Genomic DNA, 23,476 nt, shown 5'->3' with positions numbered 1-23,476 from the left:
TGACCTGAGCCAAAGTCAGGTGCTTAACCGACTGAGCCACCCAGGTGCCCCACTATTGATTTTAAACACTGTCCTTCAAGATTTGAGTGAAAATATATGTGCCTAAATTGGTTTATAAGTCTGAGTAGTTTGTAACCACATTCATTTGATGCAGTGAAATCTGGTTAGAAGATGACTGTTGAAGAACTATAACATCATACATTTACCTTGTACTCTGCAAAATATATAAATACCTCGTATGATCTGAACCTTACAACAATCCTCTTAGGCAGGAGACAGGCTTTGAACGAGAGAGAGAGAGTGTGTGTGTGTGTGTGTGTGTGTGTGTAAGTTAAAAATATAATTGAGAATCTTCGTTCAACTGAAGATGTCTGTTAAGAGTAACTGAATGTCATCATTTCATATATGATAGCTACAATCCTTTTTTGATTGGAAAAAATCTACCCCCCCCCAGTCTTCAATTTAGATTTTTATTATTTAAAGTGCTAGAAAATTTCAGCATTTCATTATTATATTCTTATATTTTAGCCATAGTACTGATGAAGTATTTACTATAAAATTGGTGTCATGAAATACAGATGCTACATAAATGTTTAATGATTGAAATTAGGTTGTTTTATATCTCTGAATCGATTTCTTGTAGCTTTTCAGTGTTGGAATGAATCTTTGTACCTTCAGTGCCCTAGAAAACTTAAGTATTCTGTTTAATTTTAACTTAAATTTTTTTTTTTAAAGATTTTATTTGACAGAGAGAGACAGTGAGAGAGGGAACACAAGCAGGGGGAGTGGGAGAGGGAGAAGCAGGCTTCCCGCGGAGCAGGGAGCCCGACTCGGGGTCCGATCCCAGGACCCTGGGATCATGACCTGAGCCGAAGGCAGACGCTTAACGACTGAGCCACCCAGGTGCCCCTTAACTTAATTTTTTGAAAATACAGGTCCATAATCACCATTCTCAAATCTAAAAATCTGAAAACTGAAATTTCTTTCCTAAATTTGCAACAGACTCATTTGACTCCAAAACTTAATTCTGAACCCGTGTGTAACCAGTGTTTATTTGTATAATTTGTCCCCCTGATATTGTGCTGCTAAAATAGGGGCTTAGCAGAGCCATCACCATGGTGGCACCCTTTCAGGCATGAGAGGGATGGAAAGAGGAAATTATGTGGGTGAAGTGCTCTCAGCCAATAGCTGTGAGCGCATAGATCCCCACCCTACCCTATTCCAGACTCATTACGGTTAGCAGCACATTTGTCTGAACTTCTGAAAACTTGTGAAAAGTAGCTGAAGGGAGAAGGAATATTTAAGTCCTGTTCCTTTGGCTGTGGGCAAACAGGATCATTATTCACTATAGGGACACAAGATCACTGTCTGCTGCTCCTGATCATTTCTTCGGGACAGCTGACCAGGAAGGCATTTACTTACAATGCATTTTAAAAAATAAAACGCTTTCTTCCCAAAACTTCAGTGTTTAAGGCAGATGCTAAGGGCTTTCAATACACACAGGTAAATACAGTATTATAAATAGAAACAGTACAGCAGCTGCTTTGTTTCATTTTTAAGCCCTGAAGGTTTTAGGCCCATTGTACCTCCTTTTTAAGGTAGCACACAAAAATCTAAATGTTTTAAAAGACAAAGAATGACTTAAATTTCAAAGCACTTTTGTTCAAACCTGAGTTTACTTTGTGTATTTATTGTTTTCCAATTTCATATTTTAAAACTAAAAGACAAAATTATTTGGCTTGAGTTTTTAATAGATACCTACAAGAAATTGCTATTGATTAGTCCTTGTTAAATTTGTCTCTTATTTGCTGGCAGAAATAGCATTTTAGAATACTATCTATATATTTTCTCTCTCTCTATATATGTGTGTGTGTGTGTGTGTGTGTTCTTTATATGTGTGTGTATATTTACACTATATATTTAGAAAAGTCAACATTAAAATAAAATTTTCAACAATAGAATAAGATTTACAAAAGGACTCTAAGCACATTACTAGCTTGTGAAGAGGTCTGGCTTTATCTCTATATAGCCACTCTCTATAGATTCCTTTCGATTGCAAGCCTCCATTTAAAATATGATTATATTGTTTTATTATATTACATTATTCTTACCAAAATTGAGCAAAGCATAACATACAGATATTTCTGTCTTCAAAGCCTGAATGCCATGATGGGTTTCTATACAACCAAATACATCTTTGGTAATAAAATCTTCCCTAAAGTAATTAAAATACTGTCTTTTTAAACTTTGGATTAACAAAGGATTTGTTTGTTTATTCTCCAAACATTAAGAAAAGCTGCTTTCAATATTCTGGTCTAGAAACATTAGAAGTGAGTAGTTACCTCCCAAAGGTTCAGCACACAGGGAAATAAGTCAGAGCAAAGTGGCAGCCAGTGAAGGACTAAACACAACACAAGGTGTGCATCCAGGCAGAAGAGTCTGCCTGCAGAGACTGGGAAAGGTGTTCTGAAAGAAGTGCCATTTGAGTTGAGGGACAGAGAAGAGGAGGTGGAGAAGTACAGTGCAGGGACCCTCGTGAGCTGTAAGAAGTTGAACTTGTCTAGAAGAGGGTGTGCTCTTGGAGGAGAATGGGCTATGAAGCAGGAGGACTGACAGGCGGCACCTGCAAAGGGCCTTGAGTACTGAGATAAGGAATTTGTTCTTTTCATCCAGTAGATCAGCCCTTCCCAAGCAGACCAATGAGTAAAAGAAGTTTGGAGATTCACAAAGCAAGGCAGCACGCGACTCAGAGAGGCTCATAAAAAAGCTGTTTAACTTTTTCTGATGGAAGTTCCCCAAACTTACTTGACAGTGGAACTCATTTTTATTTGGACGCCAATTAACATCTCAAAATTACTTTTTAAATTTTGAAGGATTTTGAACAAGGGAGTGATTAGATTTGCATTTGAAAAAGACGGGGAATGATGAGAGGCAGGAAAACCTGTGAGGCTTAGATGTGTTAAATATGTTGCACATTAAAAGTAAAATATTCTGATTAGAAGCTAGAGGCTAAAATTTTAAATTAAGATTGTTCCCTCATTGAATATTTTTGAGAAAAACTTGATTTGAACTTTGTTTTTGTGTTTATCAAAACAGTAAATGCATTTAAAAAGTCAGGTCATTTTATAAGACTTACTACCTAAGTCCCGTACCACAAATTACTTCTTCCAGCGCATTTTTTTGACAAAAGGAAACCAGCTATTTTAGTTGTTTGTTTCCCTTAATTGTTTGCCTCTGTATATCTAAATGACATGATGGTGCTTTTTTATTTGTTAACTATAAAGCACTTGCTACTGACTTCTCGCTGAGGAAGATTCGGATTTTTATGGGCACACCAGGCACACACCACTGTCATCTCCATAATGCATACTGCACACAACCTGTCCTGTCATTCTGCCCCCAGAATTAGATCATAATTTCGGATAGACCAGTATACCGTCCTTACGGTGACTGTAAAAGCTGTTCTAAGCTGAGCTGTGTAGTCTACCATCATGAGTCTTACTTCCTTGAACAACTTTTTGTATTCCCTATAAATTGTCTTTTTCATTCACTTTTTTAAATCTATTTTTTTATTTTAAATCTATTTTTTTCAATGTGTTCACTTTTGTGCTTAGTTTTTCTAGGTACTTAACACAAATTCATCACCAAATTCTCCCATCTTTTACATCCGAATCACCTGGCACTTTTACATTTTTACCTTAGAAATACCTCTTCCAGACCTTCCAACAAGCTTGAGTGTGGACTCTGCCAGGTCTGCTACCCAGCTGTCTGTTGTTCTCCATACCTGAGGATTTCCCTTTCCTCTTTCATGTCGGACCTCGTATTTCCTGGACTCGATGTCATTGTCTGTTTTGATGTATTTCCTCATGGAGTAACGCTATCTTCTCCAATAGCTTTCTGAGAAAAAAAGTTCATGAGAGTTAAACTTTTTCATAACTTTTATGACTGAAATCTCCACCCTCTTCTGACTCTTGATTCTTAATCTGACTTGGTATAAAAGTCTCATTTGAAAATCAATTTTTCACTGAGAATTTTGAGTTCATTCCTCCATTATTGTTACGTACCATTCTGAATTTTGAACCTTGTGTGTGTGTGTGTGTGTGTTTTTTTTCCCCCCTTCCTGGAGATATATATGTCTTTCCTTAATTTCCAGTCTTCTGAAATGTAATGATATTTTGTCATAGAACAACTCTCTACCATGAAATAAACTCATATTCTTCAATTTTGTGAAATTTTTTTATACTAGTCTTACTTCATCTCCACCATTTCTTCTTTTGTAACACCCACCCCCCATCCCAGTTCTTGAACTGCTTGGACTTACTGTCCTTTCTCTTTTTTTCCAATTTACCATACCTTTGTCATCTTGCTTTATTTTCAGAGATATTTCCTCAGTTTCTGTTTTTTTTTTTTAAATTTCTGTGATCATATATTTAATTTCCAAGAGTTATTTTTGGATCTCTAACTTTTTTGTTCTTGTTTTAGCATTTTATTCATGTTTCATTGATGTACCTTTTACCGCTCTAAGGATTTGACTTTTTAGAATAGGCTTTCGTCTCTGCAGAGTTTGTGTCTCCATTTGCCTTTTGGTTTAGTCTTTCCTCAGATGTCAGGTGATTGATTCTTGGTTGTCTCTGCATATTTACTGGTGGAAAGCTGGAAAGCCTTGGGCCTGTGGGTGGGATTTGTCAACCAGAAGCTTCTCGGTAAAGTGATTTGGCTTGGCTATTTCACTTCCTTAGTGTACCTTGAATTGCAGTATTTTCAGGTCTTTTCTCTTCAGATGATCAGATTTCCCAGAAAAGAATCTTCAAATGTGCTACCTAGAGGGCACTCCTGAATACTGGTGTTCTGGGAAACAAGTAGAGAAAAGAAGGTGGTGGTCTCAATGCTCATTAAGCAGAGTTACCCTTAACCCCTTTTTTTCAGTGTAGCACCCCTACACTCAGCAGTGCTTGGAATCCCCCAGTTTGGACCCTCTTTGTCATACCCCCTCTGATAAATTAGCAGGCAGTCTTCTGCCAGGTCAGAGGGCATGGCAAATTGCCACTTGGCTGCATGGACTTGGGAAGGGGCCTTGAGGATCTAGCTGTCTTTTCTTTTAATTTTGTTACTAACCTACAACACCCGTACAGAAAAGTGCCTATGTCATAAATGTACAGCTGAATTGATTATCACAAGTGAGCAGACCTGTTCTTTGCAAGGCAAGAAATAGATTATTATCTATACCCACAGACGCTTCAGTCACATTGTCTTCTAATCATTGCCCTGTCTCTCTGTAAAGATAACCAGTACTCTGAAGATTACTTTTGTCTGTTTCCAAACTGTGAACCTAAGAATCTTACATATTTTGAGTCCACCATCCTTCATTCATCATTATGCTTTTGAGATTCATCTGTGTTGTTGTATATCGCTGTAGTTCACTCATTTTTATTAATCTACAACTTATTAATCCATCCCATTCTACTCTTGGTGGACATAGTTGTTTTTAGTTTGGACCTTCTAGGTACTTCTTTAGTGTCTCTAGTAGACTTTCAAGAAATCCTTCTGTTTTCATTCACATCTTTACCCCTCCTTCCAGTGCTACCTGGTGCTGCCAAGTACTGAGCCTTATGAAGGAGAGTCTGTTGTGCAAAAAAACTTAATTCTCTGCTTTCCCTCCTGTTGGCTTAGGATTCAGCTCTCTGCGGTCTGCCAGCCTACTTGCTGTTTGGTTATCTCCTCTCCAGCCTCTTAAGATTTCCTTACAGTATCTCCTTTCCCATTAACTTTGATTCTGTGAGTTTTTATTTTAATATATCTTTTTGTGTGACTCTTGGGGAGGAACTTGGGTTATGCCTCTGTGCATTCCTCGTTTGTTTTAAATCCAATTTGAACTTTATTTTCAATACCTTATTCTTTGATTTTTGCTTAGGTGGAATCTGAGAGAGATTGTAGAATAACTATTACCTTCTTTTATAGTACATTTAAGTCATTAGTCATTCAGTATAATGGTAAATTTTGGTTTGTCGTAGACTACCCTTTCGGATACTTGAAAGTTATATTTTAAACGTTTAGTCTAATTCACAGAATTTTTTGTATTAGGGTATCGCTGGAACTGACGTAGCTAAAGAAGCATCTGACATCATTCTCACAGATGACAACTTCACAAGCATTGTTAAAGCAGTTATGTGGGGACGAAATGTCTATGACAGCATCTCCAAATTTCTTCAGTTCCAGCTCACTGTTAATGTGGTAGCAGTGATAGTTGCTTTCACGGGCGCCTGTATTACTCAAGTAGGTTCACAGTTTTGTTTTTTTTAAAACGTGTTTGTTTTAAAGCAGAAATGTGTGTCTAATCTACCATTTTAAAGTACTTAAATATTTGAATAACCTGAAGCTTAATATTGTAGGTTAATAATATGAAAATGTAATCCTGTTCTGTTCTTTGAGTTTTTAAATACAAAAGGCTTCCTGAGAATTGCTGAGTCCCTGAATAGTTGTGAATGTCTATTAGGAAACCTATCTTTTCTAGGATTCACCGCTTAAGGCTGTGCAGATGCTGTGGGTAAACCTCATAATGGATACGCTCGCTTCCCTGGCTCTGGCAACTGAACCCCCCACTGAATCTCTCTTGCTTCGGAAGCCTTATGGTAGAAATAAGCCTCTCATCTCACGCACGATGATGAAGAATATTTTGGGTCATGCATTCTATCAACTTGTAGTAGTCTTTACACTCTTATTTGCTGGTAAGAAATCAATGCCTGATAAAGCTTCGGTTGTTTTTGTTCCAAGCTAATATCCCAGATGTTTTAATGTTGCCAATTCTTCAAGAACATAAGTTGTTCTGTTTCTCACTGCCCATTTGTCTTTACTTTCTCCTCTTTGTCAGTGGATGTTGCTAGGGAAGCACTGTGATAGATAGTGGGAGGAAGTAAAAAGAGTCCTGATTTTTTTTGTCCTGGCTCTGCCACTAACTTAGATATCATAATTTGGGGGCTTCAGTGTCCGCATCTATAAACAAGAGAGTTGTACTAGATAACCCCAGGTTTCTTCCAACTTTTCCTGTGCTGTCAGTCGAGATCAAATAAAGGTCTGGCTGGGTTGTATTATTGTACACTTTTCTTGAAATGTTAAATTATTTTGTATGATAATTACAAAGTAGTAATTTTTCATTCTTTCAGGAGAAAAGTTTTTTGATATTGATAGTGGAAGAAATGCACCTTTGCATGCTCCTCCTTCGGAACATTATACTATTGTTTTTAATACCTTTGTGCTGATGCAACTTTTCAACGAAATAAATGCCCGGAAAATTCACGGTGAAAGAAATGTGTTCGAAGGAATCTTTAATAATGCCATCTTCTGCACAATTGTTTTAGGCACTTTTGTGGTACAGGTGGGTAATTGGAAAAGATAGTTTCAAATTTGATGATCATGTGGGAGATATTAGATAAACAGTTACCTTGTTCCAGAAATTGTTTGACTGCTGCATGTGTGGGACTTCTGTGTATTACCTTAATGACACCTAAAGAAAGAGTTTTAAATACCACATGTCAAGTGAAAATACACTCTATCCTGAAATTCCACATATGAGCAGAGTATATTAAGCTAATACTATTTTAATTGCACTACTGATTCTGTGGTTGTGATACTTTACACATAATCTGATACCAGTTGTTCATTCTATATCATTATCAAAACTATTATAATTTTAATGTTATTTAAGGTAAATCTTACTGTTTAGCAGTTTCTAGTCTAGCTAGAGTGATCACTTAATGGCTTCGAGCAATTGGTAGTAATTGTATGTCTACGGTTAAGTTTATTAAATAATAGTACTTGAAATGAATATTCTAAAATGCATGTGATTCTGAATGCTGCTTCCTGAGTTGGTACATGCCAGTTTTTGATTTTGTAATACAGTTGACTCTTGAACAACACAGGGGATAGGGGCATCAACCCCTACACTCTCCCCACCCCAACTCACCCCTGCACAGTCGAAAATCTGAGTATAACTTTTGAACTCCCCCCAAACTCTTAATAGTCTACTCTAGACCAGAAGCCTTACCAATAACATAAATAGTCCACACATATTTTGCAAGTTATATATATAATTCTTACAATAATGTAAGCTAGAGAAAAAGTGTTACTAAGAAATCATAAGGAGAAAATACATTTACAGTACTGTACTGTGTTTACTGAAAAAAATGTGTAAGTGGACTTGTGCAAATCGTGGTGTTCAAGAGTCGCCTGTCTCGTCAAAACAAGATTAAACAGTGAGTTTTTTCAACCAAGGAATCAGACAGTGATGGGGCTTGGTTCAAAATGAAGACTGAAGAATTTTAAACAGTTTATTCAGCCATAGCTTGTGTATGTACTCTAGGTACAAAAACCCTAGACTTAATTGTTTCTGTAATAATTGTTTCTGTTTCAGCTTTCAATTTCCATAAACTTCAGGAGAAATGTTGCTTACTTCCAACAAGTATTTTCTGGAAGTATTTTATTCAGGTTTATAAAAAAGCATCATTCATGTTAAAATTTTAGCTTTTACTTGCTATAAAATTGGATTTATTTTATCTTTTTAATATATGAGGACTGCAGAAAACTGAACTGCCTCTCTATCAAGCAAATCTGGTAACTTGGTTCCCAACAAAGATTGATACACCCAAAGCAGTTTAATGGGAGGTACCATTCTTCAGTGCCTTATAAATAAGCCAGCACTACTCAAAGTGTGGTCTGTGGACCAGCTACTGGTCCATTTATTACAAGTCCACGGTGAGATAAGGAACACGTGTCAGAATATAGATCAACAGCTTCATTAATCACACTGTGTTTCAGGGGAGGGTTTTTTGTATTGTTGCTGGAGTGTGTGTTTGTAGTAGTAGCCGGAGTGATACTGCTCTGCAAACATGCATCGATTTATACTCTAGTGCCTATTCCTTATCTTCTTATCATGGAGCAGCACTTTGAATGGCACTTTTTTAGACAGTTTCAGCTGGGTAGGAAAACATGGCCCTTGATTTACACATATCTCATTCTGTTTGTTTCTTTTTTTTTTTTTTTTTTAAGATTTTATTTATTTATTTGACAGAGAGAGACACAGCGAGAGAGGGAACACAAGCAGGGGGAGTGGGAGAGGGAGAAGCAGGCTTCCCGCGGAGCAGGGAGCCCGATGCGGGGCCCGATCCCAGGACCCTGGGATCATGACCTGAGCCGAAGGCAGACGCTTAACGACTGAGCCACCCAGGCGCCCCTCATTCTGTTTGTTTCTAAAACAGTCTAGCCAAAGTATTGATTGTAGAGCAGAGGTACCTGAAGGGAGGGCTTCACATTATAAATTGTATTAAATTCAATTTCTGTCTCTTTCATTCACTAGCTGATTTTTCTTCTTACCTCTTTTTGTTTTTTTGGACAGATCATGAAGTATATAATAATCCTTAATTCTTTGTAAATATTTTACCTCTCTTCTACTTGGTAGCAGTTAACACAGAATCGGTGTTTTCAAAATAATGTTTCATTGAAACATTGGTTCCTTCAGTTGCTCTTACATCCTCAGATAAGTATAGGAAATACTGCCTATGTTACTGCCTCTTGGAGTTTCTTAAAGCAACATAACATTATAGTTACAAGTATAAACTTAGGGGTCAGTCAGTCATCATGGGGTCAGATCATTGTGTGACTCTGACAAGCTGCAATTTCTTCATATGTGAAATGGGGATGATAATATGAGGTCACATCACAGAATTACTGAAGCATTAAGAGAGACCATGCACGTGAAACTCTGAGCTTACTCCCTGAAAGGGAAATACTTAGATGCTGGCTGCTTTTTTTTTTCTTTTCTTTTTTCTTTTTTTTTTTTTTAATTAACAGCTCAAAGGCTTTGGGAAATCCTACAGTTAAGAAACTTGGTGGACTCTGTTTAATACAGCTACTTCTAAATTTTAGAAGATAGTACCTAATTCAAGGCTCCCTCAGCACACGTTTTGGAAATGCATCTGTGCCCAGTTACACAATTCTGTAGTATCATGCTGATCTAAGGTATATATTAAAGAGTATGTGGAAACTTAGTCTCTTGTTCTTGGAGGTAAATGCCACAAGTAATTAGACAGTTTTATTCCTTACAACTCTAAAATGCAAGATGATTTTTTCTTAGAAAACTGAATCACTCCAATCATATTAATCATGGATTATTTGCCTAGCATCTTAATATATGCCTTTCACGTCCTTATTATACCAAAAGATAAAGTTTAAATTAAAAAAAAAAAAAAAAAGGAAAACACTCACAGAAATAAACGTTTGAGCTTTCGTGCTTGTTTTCTTGGTTTACCAAAGAAAATTATTTTAGTTCGATATCTCTATTAAAATCAAAGCAAGACTGCCAGATTAGTTATAATTGACTGGTTGGGTTACTGAAAAAACAGTTGGGACTCCATCCGTACAAGTGTACAAATAATCTTGACTTTGAAGAACAGTGGAAATGACAAATATATATCACTTGAATTTGAAATCTAGTACAGCTACAAAGAACGGAGTTCATACCTTAAGAAGTTTTAAAATGTTAATACCAAATTGATTCTCTTCAACTTCAATATTAAGCAGCTACTGACTGCCATATCAAAGAGAAGTCTGTCAGACCCACAAGAAGGTGAATATTGATATTTAATTCTTAATATTCTTATGTACGGTTTTAGGTCCTTGAAAGTAAGGAGAGAAGCATAAGCACTATATTAAGGATTTTATCTATGCCGGTCATTGGACTTCTATTTATAGGGGAGAGCAAATTTCTGAGGGTGTACCACCTAAGTAAGCACCATATCTCATAGAACTTTGCAAATTCTTGTCCTCTCTTACCATTCATATTTGTCCTGACATCTAAATGTGAACTAAGAATGAACAGCTGTGTAGGAGGAAAACAAGAAAGATTGAATATTATGTTCACTTTTCGTAATATATGGTATTTTCCACAAAAGTACACGTCTTTCGTGGAAAGGCATAAATTATTCAGAGAATTATACTAAATACAAGGGACTATAGTTACTTGGATCATATTGGAAACAATGTAAAGTTATTTTCCTGATCAGGAGATTTTTTGTTGTTGTTGTTTGTTTTTACTGAACATAATTTAAACATGAAATATATATGCATTTTAAATTTTGAGCAGAGATTTCAATTTATTTTCATTTGTCTTATTTTCAGCTGTGACTATGATAATACACGTCACCATCAGGATAATCGTTATTCAGCTTGAGTTTTAAAGGATACAGATTTGGGTAATTTTTGAAGTGTATGAAATGTAAAGTTTAAAAGATTTAAATAAATTTACTCTTGATTATTCCTCCAGATAATAATTGTGCAGTTTGGTGGAAAACCTTTCAGTTGTTCAGAACTTTCAATAGAACAGTGGCTATGGTCAATATTCCTAGGAATGGGAACGTTACTCTGGGGCCAGGTAAAAAGCTCATCATTTTTTGTTCAAACCTAAAGTGATTTTTTTTTTTAACTTTCCAGTGTGTGTGTTCCTTAATCAGTTCTGTTACTTAATTCTAAGTGGTTGCTGTTCTGGGTCAAGAAAGGGCATTCAGGGATATGGGGTTTTTTTAAATGTAGTATTTGCTCTCATGTTATTGTTTGTGATGGTTATGCCTCTGTAATAAAACACTTGAAAATTTCTTACATAGTTTTTTAATTTGTTTTTTAGAACAAGCTTTACAATAGTTACTAAGAGGATGCATTTTTAACTGGTTAAGACGCTGGGATCTGTGTCTTTTGCTGTGTGACCTATTTTAGCATTTTCAGAGTAAATATTTTTACAAAAATATTACAGTATTATATACTTCAGATGTTTCATCATTTTATTATCTAATTTAATCCAAAATACAGCTAAGGAAAAAAAGCTCAAGTTTCAGTTCACTTAGAGAATGTTTCCATAAAAAATAGTGGTAGCTGGATAAATGGGCCACAAAATGACATTTTCAGTTCTTTGGATTGATTGGCTTTAACAATATATGTATAAAATACAATGCCTGAAAATGAGATATACTTCATGTTTGGCATAGGCAGCTGATTTACGAAGGCATGTCATTAGTTTAAAAAGGTAACTGGTGACGGTGTGTGCACTGTTCACTTTAAGTCCGTTAACATTACTGAAAAAGTAACTGATAGTCTCTACTAATCATAAATGAAAGTTAACATATGTTATGACGTGCAACCGGTGTGAGCTAATGTACTGTCGTTCTACAAGTCAGTCTAAGTGAACGTTCGTCCAGGTTTTACTGAAACTTAACTCAGTCTTTATGTGCCTTTATCTTACCTTTTTCTTAATTGTGTTTCTAGGTTCTGAGGTTTCTCTTCTTACTCCTGTTGCATGACTCATTAATAGAGATCTTCTTTTAAGTATTAGGATCCGTACTCGGGCCACCTTTCTTCATTGATTACCATTCTAGTTATTTCATAATGTTCCCTCATAGGCAAAACAGAACCCCACAACCTCCCAGACCATCTGGCTAATTTCAGGAAGAGGAAATTCAGAACAGCCAGCATACCCAACGGGGATCAGCTCCTGGCTTTGGTTGACGTTGTCTGTTGATTTTATGTGTGTCCTGGTAGAAGGAGCACTGATTCTGGTTGTCAGGAGACCTGTTCCACCTCTGTGAAATGCGGTGGTTGGACTAGAAGGTCTTTAAGGAGTTCTCATTCTGTGTGCTTGTTTCCTCCTGATGAGCCTGACTTCCTGAAGGAATGGCTGTTAACACTTAACAGTTTGATACATATTTATTACTATTTGTTGTCCTCTTTGTGTTTCCTGGGGCATCTGTTCCTGTTTGGTGTCATGATCAATCAGTATTAACCCAATTTTAAAGAGTTTCATTTTGTAAAAACAAATACATTTAATAAGCAGAAAAACTATTTTCAGTTTAAGCTTGACGATTTTTTGGATTTTGGTATGTTTTTTCTCATTGAACTCTTTCAGCACTAATGAAAAATGAACTTGCTTTGCATCCAAAAAGGCCACCTGCCATTTTTGTTTTATTTTAAATAAATATAATTAATGTGAGTTTAAGTTAATATATAAGAGCATATTTGTGTACTTTACTGTCTTGAATGTCTTACTTAAAATATGAAAGCTGTAATCAGGTTATTTCCCCTCAGGAAAACGTTTTACCATTCAAACTGAAATCTTTTCTGTAGTTGAGAAAAGAACCTATTTTGTTGTTGTTGCTCTGAGAAAGCAAGCTTGACGGACAGGATCTCATTGCCTCGTTGGTGACAATAGTTGGCCACACTTGAGACTTCTTACGCCTTTTGTATTACGGTTGATTGGTTTAATTTTTTTCGGTTTTGATTTATTTCTAAGTTCTTTCCCCTGTGTTGTAGCTTATTTCAACAATTCCAACTAGCCGTTTAAAATTCCTAAAAGAAGCTGGTCATGGAACACAAAAGGAAGAAATCCCGGAGGAGGAGCTTGCGGAGGACGTGGAAGAGATTGACCATGCTGAAAGGGAGCTACGGCGCGGCCAGATCTTGTGGTTTAGAGGCCTGAACAGAATCCAGACGCAGGTATGGGCCTGGCAGAGAGGTACGAGCGGCCGGCGGTGGGCACTGGGCACGGCGGTGGGAGCACGGGGGCCCAGGGCTCTGGGACCTGGGGAGGAGGTCTGAATGCGCTCCTTAACTTCCTTTCTAGCCTTCCCAACCCACAAAACTTACTCTTTTTGAAAAATAATACTGGTGCCTGGAATGAATGAAAGTTTTTAACTGATGGTGAAGGAATGTGTCTATATGCCCCTCAGCTCCTTTTTTCCTAGCTTCCCCCCGCCCAACCTTCATCTCAAAATGCTACTCTTGCCTATTTATCTGCTCTGTAAAAAGTGCCTTTTTCTTTACTTTTTATATGTTGATAGATGGGATGGTCCTTTCTCTTGTTCTCTCTCTCTCTTGCTGAGCAAGCTGTCACAATCTCTGATTCCTTGCAGATGGATGTAGTGAATGCTTTCCAGAGTGGAAGTTCCATTCAGGGGGCTCTAAGGCGGCAACCCTCCATCGCCAGCCAGCATCATGATGTAACAAATATTTCTACCCCTACACATGTAGTGTTTTCCTCTTCTACTGCTTCTACTACTGTGGGGTGTGAGTGTGTGTTCCTAAGTGCATGAAATTAACATTTCCTACTTCACACACCTAACGGTTCTCATTTTCTCCTTAATGTTTAAATTCATCGTTCAGGCTTTTCATAAAGCTTTCTTTTCGTAAAGTGGATTGAGACCTCAAAGTGTTGTCGTTGTTGTTGTTTTATTTCTTAGAGGGCTAGATAACAGGTGAAACAATTGCAACCAAAGATGAGATAGGAAATCCGTGAGCTCGTCTCTGTGCTAACTCTGATAGTTAATACGGGGAATAAAATGGTAGCTTAGAATTTGTGAAACTACTATAAATTTTTGAGTATATGCCTTTCAACACGTTCATCCTGCATGGTTTCCAAAAGCATGTGATTTGAGAAACTGATCTAACAGAACCGAGAAATTACATTTTTAAAGCTAAAAATGAATCTAACATTTTGACTTTTATCTCGTTCAGTTGACAAAGTTTTTTTAAGTTGGCACCCTGAAGAAAAGATCTCAGTATATAGCCAGTTATTTGCCTTCTTAGCCTAGATTTTGTGGCCTTGCTTTGAATTTATTTATTTACTTATTTATTTTTGAGAAGGGGTCCCTGTGTAAGTTTCAAAGTTCTGTGGTATTTATGTTTTTTTTTTTTCATTCATATAATCAATTTAAAAGTGCATCCTCGATAAGAAATGTTCTATTAAGTTTTCCAAGGAAGTAGGGAAAGTGTATCATTGATTAATTCTTAAACCATTACATGTCATAATTTCTGTTAATTGACTAGAATAATATATCTTCTTTCAGGTTTTTAGTAAATGGCAAATTCCCCAAAAGCCTTTTAACCTCTTGTCATCCTTACTGTGCATTACAGTCTTGATTTCATGGTAGATTCTCAGAATATTGGAGGCAGTAAAGATAAAAACCCACCCCATCCCCAAAATCAGCTGGAATACCTATGCTTAATCTTGTATTTGGGCAGAGACCCATCTTTTCCATTTGGTCCTCTGCCAGTTAAGGACTAGGAAACAAGAGAAAGCTGGAGAGGATGAACTGAAGAAGAAAACAATGCTATTTTAAGGAGGACAGTTTACTCAGTGCCTGTTTGTTCACTGTTTGCTTAAGTAATTTTCATTTGTCATTTTTGACAGTGTTGTAGAACAGGCAGAACAGGAACCACTATCCCATTTTGCAGGTGTGAAAACTGGAAGTTTAAATGACTTGTCCATGGCTAATAAGCAGAGGTAGCATGATGTGTGGCAAAGAATAAACAAGTACTCTAAGGACAAAACAACTCTGTTAGACAGGATGTTAACATTTACATACATGGACAGATAGGAATCTTTCTTTTAAAAATTACCCTGGTTCTGCACCTTACCCAAATGAAATGGTGTTATATAAATTGCCTGGCATTATGCCTAGGACAGCTAATGTCCCAGTTACATCCCTCCCTCCCTGTATCTATGGATTTCGCATCATTCCTGGCTCTTGAGGGCTTATTACCACTCATCCTTTCATCTCCTACTACTGATTAATGTTGCTTTAGTTGTGATCTGTAAACACTTGGCTTCGGAAGGCCTACCGTATGCCAAGGCCGTGCTAGGAGGTCCAGACTTGGCAGTCTGGTATAGGAACAAAAAAGTAGTTGCGAATTTCTACATGGTAATGAAACATGGAATATTACAACAGAATCTGTCACCCACTCTGGGAAGTCAGGAAAAATTACCCAAAGGAAGTAACTCCCAAGCTGACCTTGGTAGACATGTAGCAGTTGAGGAAAGCAGGCCTCAGTGACAGGCACTAAAACTAATAAAATGTCAGGTGTTGATGAGACTGGAGTGGACGGTAGGGGCAGGAGTCTCTGTATATCCTAAAAGAAGGATGCAAAATGAAACTTTATCCTGGAAGACTCCCTCAGAATTTTATATTTGAAAAATTTCAAACCGACAGACAAGTGGAAAGATTAATACATGAAATACCCTTCACCTGGATTTACCACTACTTAATAGTTTATGATGTCTGCTTTATCTGTTTATATATATGTTTATATTAGTATATACATTTTTTCTGTACCATTTGAAAGTGACAAAGATGCTGACATTTCATCTCTTAATACTTCAGCATGTACCTCCTAAAAATAAGTCTCCTCTATAATCATACTGTATTATCACATCCAAGAAATCTAACATTGATCTCATTCTATGGTATACAATCCCTATTTGGATTTCTCCAGTTGCCCCCAAAATGTCCTATATTATAGCATTTTTGATCCATTTTCTCTACATTTATTTATTTATGTTATGACATTGACTTTTTTTTTTTTTTTTTTTAAAGAAACCAGGCCAGTTGTCTCATCCTACATTATGGATCTAATTGTTTCCTTATGATTAGCTTCATGTTAAACTTTCTAGACAGATTTATCTCGTGGGTGGTGTGTGTATTCATTTTTATTTCAGCAAAATTTTGAATAATTGACTCTTCATTTGGAGGTTGTCACATGACCTTAGGTATGCTGTCTTTACTCTGTTTCTGTATAATTGTGTTCCAGACTTTACATTAAATCTCAGACCCACTGAAGGCCCCTCCTGACTCAGAATCTGCAGTTTAACAAGATCCCCAGGTGCTTTGCATGCACATTAAAGTGTGACAAGCCCTGGCATGACATTGATACTTGTGAACTAACACTGTTTTAGGTTTGTACATGTATTAACTCACTAATGAATGTCCCATAACAACCCTATAAGGTAGGTACCACTGTTATTTCCCATTTTATAGTTGAGGAAATTGGTTTGCGTAGGAACGGTTCCTCAGCTAGCAGGTGACAGAGCTGGAATTCACACCCAGACCTTTAACCTCTGTCTTCCTCACTTCACCATGCTATACTCTTATAGAGCTAAGTGAGCAAGAAGTAAAGCAGCCTACAGCAGACAGGGCTTGGTAAATGCTGGAAGACAGCTTTGAGGAGAGAGATTTTAATCCGTTTTAATCAGAACTGAGCATATGTTGTTGCAAATGGCAGAATTCCCTTCTTCTTAAGGCTGAACAATATTTCCTGTATGTAGGGACACCTGGGTGACTCAGTCGGTTAAGTGTCTGCCTTCGGCTCAGGTGGTGATCCCAGGGTCCTGGGATCGATCCCCGCATTGGGCTTTCTCAGCAGGGAGCCTGCTTCTCCCTCTGTGCTGCTCCCCCTGCTTGTGCTTTCTCTCTGACAAATAAAAATCTTAAAAAAAAAATTCCTTGTATGTATATATGCCACATTTTCTTTATCTGTTCATTTGTCAGTGGACACTTAATGTTGTCTCCCTATCTTGGCTATTTATAATGCTGCAAGGAATAAAGGAGTGCAGGTATATTTTAGGGGCACCTGGGTGTCTCAGTCGTTAAATGTCTGCCTTCGGCTTAGGTCATGATCCCAGGGTCCTGGGATCGAGCCCCGCATCGGGCTCCCTGGTCCTCGGGAAGCCTGCTTCTCCCTCTCCCACTCCCCCCTGCTTGTGTTCCCTCTCTCTCCCTGTGTCTCTTTCTGTCAAATAAATAAATAAAATCTTAAAAAAAAAAAAATGTTGATTTTAATCCTCTGGGTAAATTCCCAGAAGTGGGAGTCTTAAAATAGTCAAACTCCTAGAAATGGAGAGTAGAATGGTGGTTAGGGATAGAGAGAAATGGGGAAATGTTTATGAGGGGGTGCAAAGTTTCAGTTAATGCAAGACCAGTAAGTTCTGGAGATGTAATGTATAGCATGGTGACTTTAGGTAACAATACTGTACTTATATACCTGAAATTTGCTAAGAGGGTAGAATCCTAATTATTCTTACCCCCCCACACACACACGGTGACAATGTGTAGTGATGGATTATGTTAATCAGCTCAACTGTCATGATTATTTCAGTGTGTATATGTATATCAAATCATCAACTTGTACATCTTAGATATATACAATTAAAGAAAAGAGGTGGGCATAAATAAATGTTACCTTTTTAAAAAATATATTGAAATGTCCATTTGAAGAAATTTGTTAATTTTTCCATCATCATTGTCTTATGAGATGATTTTGATGACTGTTTTTCTGGAATGTCAGTATTCGTGATTTCTCTTAACATTTATGATAAATGATGTCTTCATTACTAAACAGTATTCATTAGAATCAATGCAAAAGCAAACCTGTGTTTGAATTGATATTGAGTAGATGCTCAACTATTTGGATTTTGTCCCTTTTTTTGTTTTGAAAGTCTGTATGACACTGGGTTACTAAGACCTAATGTCAATGTGTGCAGCAGTGTTTTTGCGTTAATTACCCATTAACCTCTTTTCATCTATACAGCAGACTTCTGTATGGGGGGGGCGAGTGGTTGGGCTATATGTTTAAGGGCAGAAATACCAAAAAACCTTGTGTTTTTGCGAAATTGTTGACAGAAGAATCCCAGAGGGTTTGGGTTTTTTGTTTTAAACCTGTTCTTCCCAGTGAACTGTAGTATATAAAGTGATTTAAGTTTTAATATTTGTAGAGAAAAACACTAATGCTTTATAGACAAATGGCATATACTCAAATATTTATAGCTGTTTAATGGCATTTTATAGATATTTATTTGGGTTTTGTCTTTTTTTATTTTTTAAGGGAATAGTGGGGTAGATGTGAGTTCATTGTGGCACTCAGCTTATATTTGCTTGGCTTTTTCATAGTTGGTGACACCCTAATTCCTAGCATGATAAATAGTAACCCTTTGTGCTTGACTTTGTTTAACTTACTTGAATTGTTTTCAAAAATTACTTTTTTTTTTATTTTAAAAATCAGCTAAAGCTTGTGTATGATCAAGTTTTTGTTTTGTTTGTTTGTGTTTGTTTCCTTAGGGAAAAAAGTCCTATAAAATGGCTATTAAATTTTTAGCCAGTGACAATGAGATTTTTCTCAGTATTACTTTGAATTCTGTAACTCTTAATTCTTAGAGTATGTGGTTTTGTTGTTCTGTAGTGTCCTACTAAAATACTCATTTTTTTTACAGTGTATTGCAAGTTCCACTGCATTACATGCAAATATGATTCACTCATACCTAGCTGTTTGTGGATTCAAACTCATAAATGAAACATTTTTAAATTAAGCTAATAGTATACTGACGTCTTTGTGTTTTCTGATATTTACAGATTCGAGTGGTGAATGCATTTCGTAGTTCTTTATATGAAGGGTTAGAAAAACCGGAATCAAGAAGTTCGATTCACAACTTTATGACACATCCTGAGTTTAGGATAGAAGATTCAGAGCCTCATATCCCCCTTATTGATGATACTGATGCTGAAGATGATGCTCCTACAAAACGTAACTCCAGTCCTCCACCCTCTCCCAACAAAAATAACAATGCTGTTGACAGCGGGATTCACCTTACCATAGAAATGAACAAGTCTGCTACCTCTTCATCCCCAGGAAGCCCACTACATAGTTTGGAAACATCACTCTGATTGTAAGCTGAATGTTAACACACTAGCTGCATTGTAAAGAAACAAATTGAAACTGGGTCTTTTCACATATTGTGATGGACAAGATCGTATTCTTGTCTTTGGACTTCAACAGAAGACACACTTGTACGAATGTAGATTTATTTTTTTAAAAAAAAAAAAAAGCAAAGCTTTCTGCCAGACTGAGGGTGCTTTTTGGGGGGTGGGAGAAATGAACTGACAGATAAACAGTAACTCAGCATATGCTGACCTGTGGATCATCAGTAGTACCTAAGAATGGTCCTGAACAGTGTATTAGCAGAGCTTTAGTTTATCTCAATCCTTGGTGGGAGAGGGGGAGGAGTACAGCTGGGCAAGCAAGCAAAGAGCCCTGGATCATTGAATTGATACTTTAATTTCTGCTGTTGGCTGTTAATAATTTGGATTATTTATGTTTATAAATGATACAGATCTGTTTACAAGGTTTGTAGATACTTTTTTTGTTCCTGTTCATAGATGGGAAGCTTCCTTATAACTGATGCAGAGAAAAATTAGTCCTTCAAATACTGCTGTATTTTCAGGAAAACAAAAAGGGGTGTTTCTATTGAAACTGTACTAAATTTTTGCCTACAATTTACCTTGTTAAATATTGTAGATAAATTGCTAATACTAATAGCCAAATAGATAACACTAATGCTTTGTTTAAAAAAAACCAAAAAAACAAAACAAAACAAAACAAAAAAACATGAGCAGTGGTGTTTAATGAAGTTATGGCATCTGTCCTAATTAGTTTCTTAAATACATTTACTACTTAATGGTTTTGAAACAACTGTTTAATTTTTAAAATTTTTGAAAACTTGCTAATAACCTTTGTTCAGAATTTAGTAGACTGTTTAATGTGGGACATCAACTACATAATGAAAGATGCTTGAAATGCTTTTGTTATTTCAGGCAAATCAAATTAAATCAAACTATCAAACTACAAGAGAACCTTAGTCCTTTTTGTTTTTGTCTAAACATGTTAGCTCAGTGATGTCTTGGTGAACTGTGAGTGAACTGTATTGATTTTTCTAATAAATCCTTAGAAACCTTCATACAGCATGAGGGCTGTTGGCATTTTGAAAAAGGTTAACAGGTAGAAGCATACATGTTTTCCTTTTGTTTTTCAGACTTGTTTGTAAACATAAATATGCCCTTTTATTAAATAAATACACAGCGATGTTTTTTTAAAAAAAGAAATTTCAGCTTCTTTACTTAATTCTGCATATATAGTGCATCAGTCTGTTCTCTTTAACCACAATTGGAATAAATTTCAAGATGGTAACAGCCCCATGAAATAACCGCTTTAATTCCCCCGGTGGTAAATATCTAATAGAATCACATTAAGAAAATCATTGCAATTTCACCATTTGACATATTCTCCATAGAATTTGGATTGCCTAAAATAGTCTCACAGTCTAAAAAAAACAATAATAATGATCACCATTATCTTTGATACATTTATTTTATTTGTAAGTGGCCAAATAAATTAGGTAAAATGAGATTATATGAAAAGGTGGAAACGGTCCTAAAATATGTATAATTAAATACAATAATTAACCATATGCTTTCGGAATGCCCATCTCTAAGACAATTGGGTTATTTAAGTCTTTGTTTCTTTTGTCGAACTTCTCCCCTTTTTTGCCTCTGTCTTTACCTTTTAGGAACTGGCATTGTGTTAGGGCCCAGATTTCACCAGGTATATGATCCTCAGGCCGACATAAAGTTTACGAGGACTATGACATCTGAGCATGCTGACCTAGCAAAGAAATGTTTAGTTGATGGTGCTTGATACTTTCGGAGGGTGGGGGAAAGTCTTTTTCTCTCCATCAATCCTTTGCAGTAATCCTCTGCAAGTCTTTAGAAACACATTGGCTCTGTCAGCATTTGTAATTGTACATTTATTCATCAGGTATTTATAGAGAATCATACTGTAAAAAGAGGTAGCATGATATGCTGGAAAGCATACGAGGCTAGGAGTCACGACCTGGTTTCTAGTCTTGGTTTTGCCATTAACGTGCTGCATGACCTTGGGAAAATCATTTACCCTAAATGAGGGTGGTGGACTAGACTATCTTGAAGAACCCTTTCAACTCTTAAAAATTGACCCTAGCAACTGGAGAAGCCTACAAGGCATAGGGAATAGAGAAAAGGGAAATGTTTTCAGTTTTCTTTTTTATTTTGGTTATGCTTAAATATGAATGTAATTTCCAAAAGATTTAGACGTGCATGTGCTTTGGAGGATTTGTATTGAGCTTTTACAGTATTCATTTTTCAACTCAAGGCAATGGCTTTTTACACCAACTCTAATCCATAAACGGGTCTTAATGACATCCATGAAGTAGTAGCAAGACATGCTTAGTGTGTATTTCTCTCTTTGAGACACTGTAATTTCTACCAGAAATTTCCAGAGCATTATGTAAGTAGAAAAAAATGCAAGCAAGCTGTTAAAAGATCTTGGATCCCATTATATAGTATGTATAGCTGAAATCAGCATCTGTAATTCAATCATTTTTTCTCTTTTATCCTCTAACCAAAAAATTGTTTAATTTTGCATCCCAAATGTTTTTAATCTTTGTATATTTTTTAAAAATCCTTTTCTCCTCATCATTGCCTTTTTTGTGGTTGTAAATAGACTTACTTGCACTTTGAAGATGAGTTACTCCTTGTCATCTTACAAATATGTGATATGGTAATTTTCATAACAGATGTCAGTTTTGAACCAAGAAATGGTGATTTGTTTATAAGAAAAAAAAAACTGGCTTCATTTCTGTGAAATTGCTCTTTGAAAATTTCTTTTTACACGTGTAAGCCAACTGAGATACCGTGATGGTGTTGATTTCTTTCAATGATGCTTACCATCTATTTTAGCCACTGAGCCTTTTATTATTTGTCTATTTGTAAAGTTTATTTGTCTTAACTCATTTAATAAATATACTGTTTATCTGTTTCTGAATGGGGACTGAACTTTTTGAATAATTGAAATTGATCAGAGCATCATATTTTGGAATTACCTTTTTCTACTTGAAATTTTAAAAATCTGGTTGATGAAAATTCTATAATGTACTTGAAATGTTATGGTTGTGTTACAGTGAATCGGTGTTCTAATATGCATGATCTTGCCCCTAGACCGAAAGTGGGTATGTTGTCCTCACTCTCCCACCCATAGTCTTCGATCTGTACAGCAACTCTGGATCATTTCTGCAGTCTTATGAGCATGTAATCTTTCGGTCTTAGAAAAGATTAGTTTTTCACAATAACTGTTAGAACTTCTTTTTCATTAAATGATCCAAACTTGTCAATAGCAATTATCTGAACTCTGTGGTAACAAAATTAATCAAATTACCCTTAGTTGGTTTTTATAATAAATTATTAACATAAATTAGCAACTTTGTTGAAATACTGACTGAACTTTAAGTGATTATGAATACCATATTTTTCCATTTAGTAAAAATTATTAGTAAATTATTGAGTCTATGTAAGTACCACATTTATGACATGAGAGATGTTTTCCATTTTATCAAGTTAGATTTTATATATATGTATTATGTATTAGGATTAAATTTTGAATGAAGTTCCCTTTGTAAAATTAACTGAATAAGAAAGAGTTTCTGTAAGTCTTTGCTCATTGCCATTTTTCCTTCCCCATGGTTCAGAGAACTGCCCTATCACAGCTGCTTTTTTCTTCTAACCTCTACCACTGTCCAGACTCTCTTGCCCAAATCCCATATCAACCTTTATATTTTCAAAAGACGATGTTGCGCTCATAGACCAAAAAAAGAGATACTTTATTAGCATAATTAATACCACCTACCTAAAAATAATCTTTGAAACATTCTTGAAAAATAATCTTTCTTTTAAAGAATAAGCATTATAATAATACTTTCATAAAGAGTGTTTTCGCGCAGGAAGGGAAGTTGTGACCGTATTCCTGT

At 36.1% G+C, this 23,476-nt stretch overlaps 1 protein-coding gene across 5 annotated transcripts in view; it reads left to right on the top strand.

Moving 5' to 3' along the window:
- ATP2B1 (ATPase plasma membrane Ca2+ transporting 1) overlaps positions 1-22,497 on the top strand; it is a 126,018-nt gene extending 103,521 nt beyond the window's left edge. For 3 of the 5 annotated variants that reach the window (XM_032416480.1, XM_032416482.1, XM_032416481.1), the window contains exons 16-22: positions 6,082-6,273; positions 6,512-6,725; positions 7,161-7,372; positions 11,315-11,422; positions 13,348-13,530; positions 13,947-14,033; positions 19,215-22,497. In XM_032416480.1, the coding sequence (XP_032272371.1) occupies positions 6,082-6,273; positions 6,512-6,725; positions 7,161-7,372; positions 11,315-11,422; positions 13,348-13,530; positions 13,947-14,033; positions 19,215-19,526 (1,308 nt within the window). In that variant the 3' untranslated portion in view covers positions 19,527-22,497. Of the gene's footprint in view, positions 1-6,081; positions 6,274-6,511; positions 6,726-7,160; positions 7,373-11,314; positions 11,423-13,347; positions 13,531-13,946; positions 14,099-19,214 lie in introns of all 5 variants that reach the window. The other 2 variants (XM_032416484.1, XM_032416483.1) reach the window with 2 other exon arrangements.
- Positions 22,498-23,476: the final 979 nt, after the last annotated feature.

This window comes from Phoca vitulina, unplaced genomic scaffold, assembly GCF_004348235.1.
Source record: "Phoca vitulina isolate PV1807 unplaced genomic scaffold, GSC_HSeal_1.0 scaffold19, whole genome shotgun sequence".
In the NCBI taxonomy this organism is placed as follows: domain Eukaryota; kingdom Metazoa; phylum Chordata; class Mammalia; order Carnivora; family Phocidae; genus Phoca; species Phoca vitulina.
This window is presented reverse-complemented; position numbering and strand designations above follow the sequence as displayed.